The following is an 11317-nucleotide window of genomic DNA, read 5'->3' on the forward strand; positions in this document are numbered from 1 at the left end:
TGTGGAATGAGCTTCAGGTGGAGCTCCAGCCTGATCCACCACCAGAGGATCCACACGAGGGAACAGCCCTGCGAGTGTGGGGAATGTGGGAAGAGCTTCAGGCAGAGGTCCCACTTTATCCATCATCAGAGGATTCACGCTGGGGAGGGGACATACAGATGTGGGGAATATAAGATGACCTTCAGTCGGAGGTCCCAGCTGATCATCCACCAAAGATCCACACTGGGGAGAGGCCCTATGAGTGTCCTGAGTGCCAGAAGAGGTTTCGGACCAGCTCCAATCTCCTCAAGCACCAGTGGATTCACACAGAGGAGAGGCCGTTCCGCTGCCCTGAGTGGGGGAAGGGCTTCAACTGAAACTCCACCCTTGTCAGGCACTGGCACATCCACACCAGGGAGAGGCCCTACGAGTGTCCCCCGTGTGGAAAGAGCTTCACCCAGAGCTCTCACTTGACCGGACACCAATGGAGGCACTGGTAACAGCAGCCCTGTGAGCGCCCCAACTGCAGGAGGAGCTTCGTGCACTGCTCCAACTCCATCCCCCATGGGAGGACCCATGTTGTTCAGAGACCTGGTGACCCACATTCCCGGTGATCTGCATTGGGAAGATCACTGGGCATTCTTTTGTTTTTGCCTTAATTTTCTTTGGATTCATCTTCATCCCTTTAAAACAGAGAAAATTGGGATAAAAATCAATAAATTCATCAAAGGCATCCAAATCCTCACATTTTACTTGTGTTTCAGGGCAATCTGGGATTCAGGGAAATAATTGAGAGAATTTGGGGGTTTTGGGGGTATTTGTTTTAGTTGTCTCCCTTTCTTGGCACTCAAAGAGACAGTAGGGTTTGATCTGTCACCTCAGTGCCACTGATACTTCTGAGTCTCACCCCAAAATTCCTCGATTCCACAGCCCCTTGGAGTGGAATGAGGTTGGAAGGAGATTGGGCGAAGTGGGTTGCCAATAAGGAGGGGTGAGATGGGCATTGGGTGGGGCAGGATGGGTGGGATTGGGTTTGGGTGGTGTGGAAAGGGGGAAATACAGCCTGGGAAGGGGGTCTTGATGTCTAGGAATGGTGGGATGTGTTGAGGTTGGGATTGAGGAGGTGGGCTGGGGTCTGAAATGAGACAGCCAAAGTTTGGGGATGATGAAGGGAGGGGGAGCGCATTACTGAGTGAGTTTTTAAATAACCCAAATTCCTGAAGAGATTTTGGGGTATCTCACATTTCTGAGGCAGTTTTGGGGCACTCCCCAACTCTTGGGGGTTTCCTGAGAGCAGCTCCATGGACCCCCATTGCCGGGGGTGGTTGCCTTGGGCACGAGCTCAGAGCTGTAGCCAGAGTCCATTGCCTCAGTGCTGGAGAGCAGAGAAATGATGAACGGCCCCAGACATCTCCAGTGTGTGTTTGGGGGCAGGGAGAGTTCTGCACAGGTGGGGTGGTCACTGTCCCACCCCAGCCACTGCAGCCTCTGGGGCAGCCCCAAAGTGGCTGCCAAGTCCCTGGCACCCCAAAAACCCCACCTGGGAGAGGGACCAGTGCAGGTCAGGCTGTGACACGGGTGTGACACTGGCACGTCCCACGGCCCCAGAGCTCACAGTAGCTGAGATCCGACTGTGGATCTCTCTCTCTCTCTCTCTCTCTTCTCCTGACTTCATCTTCTCAAAATCTGGATAACTTGAAGTTGGACGGGTTAGAGTTTGCCAAGTCAGTGCTTTGTCAAGTGATTTACTGTAATTCAGTGCTGTTTAAGATTTCCCAAGTACCTCATTTTCTGAAGTTTGCAACTAAAAGTTTGTTCTACACCCTCCTGAGAAATTTGTTGTTTTCTCCCCTTGGCCATCTGTCCTGCAGGCTGTGCCCCCTGTGCGTGCTGCTCCTCTGCCCTGGCTGGCTGCACTCGCCCATCTCGCTGTGCCCCAGCATTTCTCACCCAGCGTTTCTGTGCCCTCCCTGGGCTCCCTGCACCCAGCACTGCCAGCTCCTGGCACACAGAGCCAGGGCAGGAGCCCACCCTGCCAAGGGGCTCTGGGCAGGGCGGGGGCTGCGATGGCTTCTGAGCTCAGCAGCTGCTCCTGGCATGGTTCCATGGAGACCGAGCACAGCAACGCTGCTGAGCATTGTCCCTGCTGAGGGTCACACACTGCCGGGGCACATTCCCTGCCTGCAGGATTGCTGAACATTTTCCCTGCTGAGGGTCACACACTGCTGGGGCACATTCCCTGCCTGCAGGATTCATGCCCAACCCAAGCGCTGCACTTGTGTCTCCAGCGTTGCTTTCCAACAAAAACAGGGGAATGCAAACTGTGCAGGTCATGGTATTTTAGAGTGTCTAAAACTCGCTAAGTCATTGATCTTAGAGGTGAGATGCATTTGGAATTATTGGCATGGAGAAGTAGTGTAAGATGGAAAAGGGGAGCACAGAAATTAAATTGAGGAAAACATTTCACATTACTTCTTTCCATTTTCATTTCACTCCTAGAAAGCTGGTTCCGTTTTCCAGGAATCTTCTCTCATCCTGTCTGCTCTTTTCAAAAACATTTCCTGGAGAATGAAGTCGAGCTCCTGTCACAAGATGTGGCACCAACTGCAGCTTCTCTTGGCTTTCCACGCTGTGCGTGCGGCAGGACTCTTGCAGCAAAGCAGGACAAAGGTTTGGAGAACTTGACAACTTGTCCTTTCTTTTGCTGGTGGACTGGGGAGTTGTGCCATTGGTGAGGTTTTTCATTGTTACTGTTCCAGGCTAAGAAAACAGGAGGTGGTACCAGGAATTGTTACGGAATACAAGCCTGGCTGTAAACTGGGAGCAGCAGCAGTGCAAAACACCTCTGGGCATCTCTGTTTCCCACTGCTGGGAAGGAGCCATGAAGTGAGTCGAGAAGTTTTAGTTTGTGTTTCTCCTGGTGGATTTTTTGGTTTAATTCCACACTGCAGAGGCAATTTCTGTGATGGCCTCTGTCATCTTATTCTATTTCATTAGTGCCAGCAACAGGGCTGTGTTTGAGCACTGCAAATGTGGCCTGTGAGGCTTTAATTCCCCTCATCTTAGTGTTCAGGGGCTGGTGAGCATTCCAGTATCTGCTGATCTTTAAGCCTGCGACAAAAATACTGACCACTGTCATGAAAGCATCGTGGGTAGCACCAACTGAAAGACGCACTTGCAGTTTCATGGATAAAATTCAGGTGGCAAGCAGAAGAGAGCCAAGAGCAGCCATGATCCCCAAGTCCCAAGACAAAGGCACCAGCAGCCTCCTGCTGCCACTTCAGGGTGAGTAAAACAGTGCTGTAAACAGCTCTGGAACCCAATCCTTTCTTCCTCTGAGGGCTGGCTCAGGGCAGCACAGGCGGGCCCTGAGCAGTCAGGGCTGTGTGTGGCTGCTGGCTGCTCTGCTCCAGAATTGAGCTGGAAAAAGCCCTTGGGAGCCGAGGCAGGAGCAGGCGGGAAGGGGCCGGCGCTGCTGCTGCTCCTGGCCGGGAGCCCCGGCTGGGCCGGGCCGGCGCCCCCTGCGCTGCGACTGCTGCTGCTGCCAGAGCCGGGCGGGGACTCGGGGACGGGGAACGGACACGGGGGGACAGCAAAGGCCTGGCGGCTGCAGGGATGGTGGCACTGGGGCTGGGGCCAGCACAGAGCTTCAGCCCGCAGTTAACCCCGAGGGAAACGCTGGGCCAAGGCTCCATTTCAGCCTTTCTTTACTTGTCACTGTAATGAAGGGACTGAAATGAAAGGAGAGCAATCAGGGCCCGACCCCTCCTCCTCTTGGAGGCGCCCCGCGTCTGGGGCTGTGAGGGGTTGTGAGGGGCCGTGAGGGGCTGTGAGGGGCCATGAGGGGCCATGGGGAACTGTGAGGGGCTGTGAGGGGCCGTGAGGGGTTGTGAGGGGCCACGAGGGGCTGTGAGGTGTCACTCTTGAGTCGAGAATGACACAGGAACAGGCGGGAGGCAGTTTGTAGAGAGAGTGAAAGGTTTTATTCAAGAGAACCTTGCGGTTTTTATAGAGTGAGATGATTTATTCTATTTGATTGGCTGGTTAAAAAAAAACCACATTACACTGTCCTTGAGAAGAACAGAAAGACAAAGTAGAAGAACACCACCTGCAGATTGTTTATACTTAACAAGTTATCACATCCCTACAATACCCTAAAAATTCTCACATGCTGCTGTGAGAAACACTTGCTGTTTCTCTCTCTCTCTTCCAAAGCATCCACAGTGAGAGGCTGTGAGGGGTCTTGGGGAACTGTGAGGGAGCCATGAGCAGGGACAGGCCATGGGCACTGCTGGGGCAGCGCTGACGCCTCAGGCCTGGGCCTGGGGGACTCCAGGCTCCTTGCCCAGGCTCTCTCAAGAACACACCCAGGCCAATGCTCAGTACATTGAAGCCCCGTGAGCAGCCCCAGGCTGGCCGTGGGCAGGCTGGGGGAAAACAGCATGGCTGGGGCTCTGCAAGGGCCCTGGGGGAGATGGGAAGGAGCAGCAGAGCAGGGGCTGATCCATCCCCAGTGCACTGCACAGCCCAGGGCAGCGTCCCAGAGCGTCCTCATGGAGCTGCCAACAACATCCCCCCTCTGCAGACCTGGCCTCTCCCCCAGCTCACACAGGTGCCCCATCCTTGCAGGCACAGACACAGCAGCACTGGCTCAGCAGCCCCTGTTTGCATTGCACACAGCAGGGGGAGCACCCCCATGCTGTTGGTGTGGGGACATGAACCTGAGGGAGCACAAATGCCATCAGCCCCTGGGGCCAGCAAGGGCTGGGGGACACCAGGGAAACCACTCAGCTTTGTCCTGGCCTCTCTAGTCAGCCAGAAAGTTTGTTCCCATGAGCTGGGAGTTTCCTGTCCCACTGCAGACGCTGTAGCTCAGAGCCAGGGCTGCCTGGCAGCCATCCCCAAACTGCCCTGAGCATTTCCTTGGCTTCAGCTTTGCTTTCTTTACTCTTCCTGATACAAATGTCTTCCATTGCCCACCCCTGTTCCCTCCCCTGCACACAGCCCATCCCTGTTTGCCCTTTCCTCTCTGGCCCCACTCCCCATTGCAGTTCCTGACTTGGCACCATGGGAATGTCCCTTGGGCAGCAGGACCATCCTACAAGTGCTGAAGGAATTGTCTGCAGGCTCCTGCAGTGCCTCCTGCTGCTCCCCTGCCAGAGGCACCCCAGGCCAGGGGGGCACATCTGGGTTGCTGTGTCTGGCTCTGAGGCTCCCTGTTCTGGGCAGTGAGGAGGAGCTCTGAGAGGCTCTGCAGGACTGACAGGATGGGCTTTGGGGCTGGCAGGAGAAGCTGGGGGACCTGGGCTGCTGGACCTGCTGAACAGGAGGCCAAGGGCTCATCCTGCAACTGCTCCAAGGGTGGTTTCAGAGAATACCAGAATGAGCAAGGTTGGGAAAGACCTTGGAGATCATCAAGTCCACCCTTGTGCCCTGACACCGCCTTGTCTCCCCTGGGCCTCCTCTTTTCCAGGATAAACAACCCCAGCTCTCTCAGTCACTCCTCACAGGACTTGTGCTCCAGATCCCTCCCCAGCCTTGTTGCCCTTCTCTGGACACGCTCCAGCCCCTCCATGTCCTTCCTAAATATGGGGGCCCCAGAACTGGACACAGCACTTGAGGTGCTGCCCAAGCAATGCTGAGCACAGGGGAACAATCCCTGCGCTGCTCCTGCTGGCCACACCATTCCTGATCCAGGCCAGGAGCCATTGGCCTTCTTGGCCACCTGGGCACACTGCTGGCTCATGTCCAGCCTGCTGTCCATCAGTCTCTGCAGGTCCCTTTCTGCCTGGCTGCTGTCCAGCCCCTCTGGCACCTTGTTGAGGGAGGGAAGGGAAGGGAAGGGAAGGGAAGGGAAGGGAAGGGAAGGGAAGGGAAGGGAAGGGAAGGGAAGGGAAGGGAAGGGAAGGGAAGGGAAGGGAAGGGAAGGGAAGGGAAGGGAAGGGTCCAGATCCAATCCTTCCTGAAATGTGGGGTTTGCTGGCACTGCCAGTGCCTTGATCCAAAAATTTCCCTATTCTGGCACAGCCCAAGTGCAGCAATTTGCTGGCACAGAAATCCAAAACCTGGACACTTCCTGCTACTGTGTCTGGCACCTCCCACATCTTGTGTTTGCTGCCCCAGGACCCAGATTGGGAAATTTCCTGGTGCCCGCACAGCCCAAGTCCAGTGGCACAGAAATCTAAAATTTTGGAAATTTCCAGGCTCTAACTCCAGCACCATCCAGTTCTGGTGTTCGCTGGGACTGCCAGTGCCCAGATTTGGAAATTTCCCAGTGCCTTCACAGCCCAGGTCTAGCAATTTTGTTTTAGCTAGCTTAGGCAGAGAAGTGTCTTTGGACTGTGGCTTTCCTTTTTCTTGGAACTGTTTAAACCTGCTCTGGACTGAAAACCCAGACAAACACTGACAGCTCACACCTGTGGCCCCCCGAGCTCTGGGACGCTGCATTCCAGCACCAGAGGGACTTAGAAGAGACCGAGTGAGCCAACTACAACCCACAAAAAGGACTTTCTGAATTTGCCATCTCTTCAGCACTGTCAGAGGTTTTATTTAATATTATTCTTTTTCCATGCTTGCGAAGACTTTACTTGTTGAATAAACTGGGGTTTTTTTCAGTTTTCTCGAGTCTTTTCCTGAACTAGTAGCGGGAGAGGCCGCTTGAACTTGCTTTCTAGATGGACCCCTTTTGGAGATTTCCTCCCAAAATTTGCCCTAAACCAGCACAAACAGTCACAATGAAAATTGCACCAGTGGCATAATTTCCTGATGGAAAATCTTGTGACAGAAGCTTGACCTTGTTCTCAATGAGAGGTTCTTGGGAAGAGCAGACAGGAGAAGATTCCTGGAAAACTGAAACAGCTTTCCAGAAGGGAAATGGAAATGAAGGAAACAATCCAAGATGTCTTCCTCTGTTAATTTCTATGCTCCCCTTTTCCATGTTGCAACCCAGTAATTCCAGATGCACCTCACCTCTAAGATTGGTGACTTAGGGATTTTTAGACGCTCTAAAGTACCATGAGCCACACACAGCTTTCCTTCCCCTGTTTTTACAGGAAAGCAACCCTGGATATGTAAGTGCAGTGCTGGGCTCAGGTAGGAATCCTACCCAAAGTGAAAGTGGCCCGACAGTGTCTGACCCTCAGCAAGGACAATGCACAGCAGCGAGCGAGGGGATCGCTGTGCCAGTGCGCAGGAGTCAGGGCTCCGCATGTGGGCTCAAGGCTGCAAAGTTCCCGTGTTTGGGCAGACGGAGGGGCTGTCCCCGGGGCGCGCGGGGCTCGAACGTGGGGCTCGTGGGGCGAGCGGGGAACGGACACGGGGACGAACGGCCCCGGTGCTTCAGTTGCAGCAGCGGCAGCGGCGGCAGCAGCAGCAGCGGCAGCAGCAGCGGCAGCAGCAGCGGCAGCAGCAGCGGCGAGAGCAGAAAAACAGATATTTTAAAACACTCTTTCTCCTATTTTTCCTTCTCTTTGTCCCTTTATTTCTCTTTCTCTCCCTTTCCCGCTGTCGGGCACCCTTCTCTCAGAGTCCCTTGCCCGGCGTCCCTCTCCTCTCCCCGCCTCCCTCTCCCCTGCAGGGCCGGGCCATGCCCCCGGCCCGCCCCCGGCCCCGGGCGGGGCTGCCCCGTGCCCGGCCCCGGCCGTCCCGCCGCGGTCTCGCCTCCCCCCCGCTCTGGCCGTACTGGCGGTGGCGCTGCTGGGCGGGCGTCAGTGCCTGGTGCGAGGGCGGCATCGCCGCCCTTCGGCTCCGCCTGGCCCGAGCCCGGCTCCGGACCCGAGGCAGGGTCCACTCCCGGCCCCGGCCCCGGCCCCGGCCTCGCCTCCTCCCATGGCCCGCGGAGGACACACGCGGCGCGGCCGCTCCCGCCGCCTCCGCTGCGGCTTCCCCGGCCCGAGCTCCGCCGCTCGGCAGCGCGGCCGCCGGCTCCGAGCCTCCCGTGCCGCGTTCCCGGGAGCGAACGCCTGGGCATGGCCGGCCCGGGGCGGGTGAGGGGCGCTCGGGGGCCGTTGCTGGCCCCGGGCCGAGCGCTGACAGCCGCGTCCCGCCCGCAGGTAAGGCGCAGGAGGCCCTGCAGGAGCGGTACCGGCTGGGCTCGCTGCTGGGCCGCGGCGGCTTCGGCAGAGTCTTCGCGGCCACGCGGCTCTCAGACGGCGCCCCGGTGAGCGGCGGGGCCTGCGGCGGGCGCAGGAGGAGGGGATGGAGGAGGAGGAGGGCGGAGGGCGGAGGATGGGGCTCGCAGTGCGGGCGGCGAGCTCACCCCGCTGCTGGCCTTGGCTTGCAGGTGGCCATCAAAAGGGTGCCACGGAACCGCGTCCGGCACTGGGGCGAGCTGGTGAGTGAGCGGGGCCAGCAGCCGGGGCTGCCGGCCAGGGATGAGCCGGGGCCCGGCACGGTGGGAGCCGCCAGGACGCCCCGAGGGAGAGCAGGCGTGGGGCCAGCGCAGGGCGCAGAGCATCCCGGCCTGGCTGAGGGCTTCCCCAGGCCTGGCACGGCATCGGCCCCAGTGACGGCATCGTGCTCCTCCCTCAGCCCGACGGCACCAGCGCGCCCCTGGAGATTGTGCTGCTGGCCAAGGTGTCCACTGGCTTCCCCGGTGTGGTCCAGCTGCTGGAGTGGCTCGAGCTCCCCAACTGCATCGTGATGGTGCTGGAGCGGCCAGAGCGGTGTCAGGACCTGCATCGTTTCATTGGGGCACGGCGGTTCCTGCCCGAGGAGGAGGCGCGGGAGCTGTTCCGCCAGGTGCTGGAGGCCGTGCGGCACTGCACCAGCTGCGGGGTCCTGCACAGGGACATCAAGCCAGAGAACATCCTGGTTGACCTGGACACCGGGCAGGCCAAACTGATTGACTTTGGCTGTGGCACCTACCTGCAGGACACAGTCTACACTCACTTTGCGGGTGAGCCTACCCAGGGCTGTGCTCCCGCTGCTAACATCTCATGGCCCAACATCTCCCAGCCCAAGCTGGCTGTGGCAGCAGGGATTCTCCCTTTTGCTGCCAGTCAGGGCACTGAATCTTCAGCTGAGTTGCTTTAGAGCAGGGCTGGGTGGGCAGCCATCTTCCAGCCCTGCTGGCAGCCTTTGCCAGCCACGCTGCCCAGGACTGGGGCTGGGCTGAGGCAGCCAGCCCTACCAAAACCCCCGTGGGTGGGGGTAGCAGAGAGGGAGGGCGGAACCTGTGCCCCAGCCACTTTGGTGTGCAGACGAGAGGAAGGGCTTGGGCTGCTCCACTCGCCCTATTTCCCTTGGCTTCATAATTTTTTTGGGGAAATGCAGGCAGGGAGGATAAGGGCATGTTTTTTCCCCAGCATGGAGTGGATTTTTCCTTTGCATGTCATGGTCGGGCCTAGCCAGGGCTGCTCTCTTCCAGTGCCAGAGGCTTCTTTTCCAACCCTAACTTTGTGCACAAGTCCCAGATGCGGGCGAGAGGGCAGTGGTCACCCTGTGTGCCCCTGATGCAGCCCCCGCAGGCCCAGGGATGCTGGGGCCAGGCTCTGGGAGCAGCAGCATCCCCCTGATGAACTCCATCTGTATTCCATAGGAACACTGTCCTACAGCCCCCCGGAATGGAACGACTTTGGCTGGTACCATGGCGAGGCAGCAACAATCTGGTCCCTGGGCATCCTGCTGCACCAGATGGTCTGCGGGGAGCACCCTTTCAGGAGGGGCCGGAACCTCAGCTGGGGCCAGCTCCCGCTGCCACAAAGGCTCTCTCAAGGTGGATCCTCTTCTCTGGGCATGGGGGGAATCCCAGTGCTGGGAGCCAGCAGCGGGCTCGTGGGCATCCCGCTCTGGCAGCTGCTGAAGAGGTGGCACATGTCCTGCTCTCCTGCTCTCCTCCAAGACAGGGAATTGATGGGAAAGTTTAGGCCCAGCTCTGAGCACGTCCAGCATGGACTGGGCATGGGAATACTGGGGTAAAGCAGACAGGAGCCTTCTCTGGCTGACCGTCAGTTTCTGCTTTCTCTCCCCAGAATGCAAAGATCTGATCAGGTGGTGTTTATCCGTGAACTCCTTGGATAGACCCGCACTGGAAGACCTGTACTTTTATCCTTGGATGTGGGATATTCCTCTGCCATAGAGGAAGGGAGAGAGCCACAGGCACACTTTGATCCAGAGCCCTGGTAAGTTCCTGCTCCACATATGCCTTGGCAATGAGAAGCAAAGGAACCCAGCCCTTTTTGTGCTGCCTGTGTCACTGCACCGGGGTCATGGGGTGGAAACACACAGCCCTTGTGCTGGAGCTGAGCTGCTCTGCCCAGCACTGGTGGCCGCCATCCAAGCTGGTTTTGCTTGTCCTGGTTCCCTGACAGCTGGGGCCCTGGGCAGAGCCCTGAGAGCCTGGTCTGCCCCCAGGGAAGGAGAAGGAGCCCCTGGAGAAGCTGTAGCGGGTGGGGATGCTGCTGCTGCTGCTGCTGCTGCTGGAGACGACGAGGGTGACATCAAGGATGACAAGCTCTTCCTCAGCCTGGCCACTGGAGGCTGAAGGTGATAGACTTTGATTCTGGCACCTTTTTCAAAGCCAAACTCCACAAGGAATTTGCAGATGAATCCCCACCCGGGGAAATTTGGCCAGATTTGGGCATGACCCAGCCTGGCTGGGAACCAAAGGCTCCCCCTTTGCTGGGGCAGATGAAGCTCATTCTTCAGTCGCTGCCCAGCTGCTTTTGGCAGGGCTGAGAGGATGGGCTGGGGTGGGTACGAAATGGGAGTGGGCTCCTGGCCCTGCCAACAGCCCCCAGCACCCACCGTGCCCTGAGCTGGGGCTGGGGCTGGGGCTGGGGCAGCCAGCCCGACACAAACGAAGCCCATGGTGAGAGCAGAGGTGGGGCTCCAGAACCTGTGCACAGCTGCTTTGCTGTGCAGGCAAGAAAGGGCTTGGGCTGCTCCACAGCCCTTGTTTGCTTTGGGGTCACCGTGATTTTGGGGGGCAGTGCAGGGGGGAAGAGAGAAAGTGTAGGCTTCCCTCAGCCATGGCTGGGCTTTTCCCTGGCATGCAGGGATTGGGCCTTCCTCAAGACCCTGACAGAAATAAGAGTTTTTACCTTTTTTCTTGTTTTCCCTTTTTGCATCTGACCTCTTTTCAATAATGTGTTGTTTGTTTTTTCAGAGGAAGTGTTCGAGGTGGTCCAGTGTGGATGGGGAAGTGCTTGGGAGCAGCTGTGGCATGGATGAGCCGTGCCCTTGGAGAAAGCTGAGGCCACGGTTTGGGAGCAGCTTTTCTTCCAGCCATGGGTGGCATGAAGTGAGTCCCTGTGTGCTTGCCAGGGTGGGATCAGAGCTTTAGGGAGCTGGCAGCGAGCACAGGAGCATCCTGCTCTGGGCAGCTGCTGAGGGCTGG

At 57.8% G+C, this 11317-nt stretch overlaps 1 protein-coding gene across 1 annotated transcript; it reads left to right on the forward strand.

Moving 5' to 3' along the window:
* The first annotated feature begins 5361 nt into the window (after window positions 1-5361).
* Window positions 5362-10057, forward strand: LOC141729945 (serine/threonine-protein kinase pim-1-like). Its single transcript, XM_074546603.1, has 6 exons — window positions 5362-5370; window positions 7934-8137; window positions 8261-8311; window positions 8509-8875; window positions 9518-9694; window positions 9951-10057. The coding sequence occupies exons 1-6, from the start codon at window positions 5362-5364 to the stop codon at window positions 10055-10057; spliced, it is 915 nt and encodes a 304-aa protein (XP_074402704.1).
* The last annotated feature ends 1260 nt before the right edge of the window (window positions 10058-11317 follow it).

This window comes from Zonotrichia albicollis, chromosome 8 (genome assembly GCF_047830755.1).
Source record: "Zonotrichia albicollis isolate bZonAlb1 chromosome 8, bZonAlb1.hap1, whole genome shotgun sequence".
Lineage (NCBI taxonomy): Eukaryota > Metazoa > Chordata > Aves > Passeriformes > Passerellidae > Zonotrichia > Zonotrichia albicollis.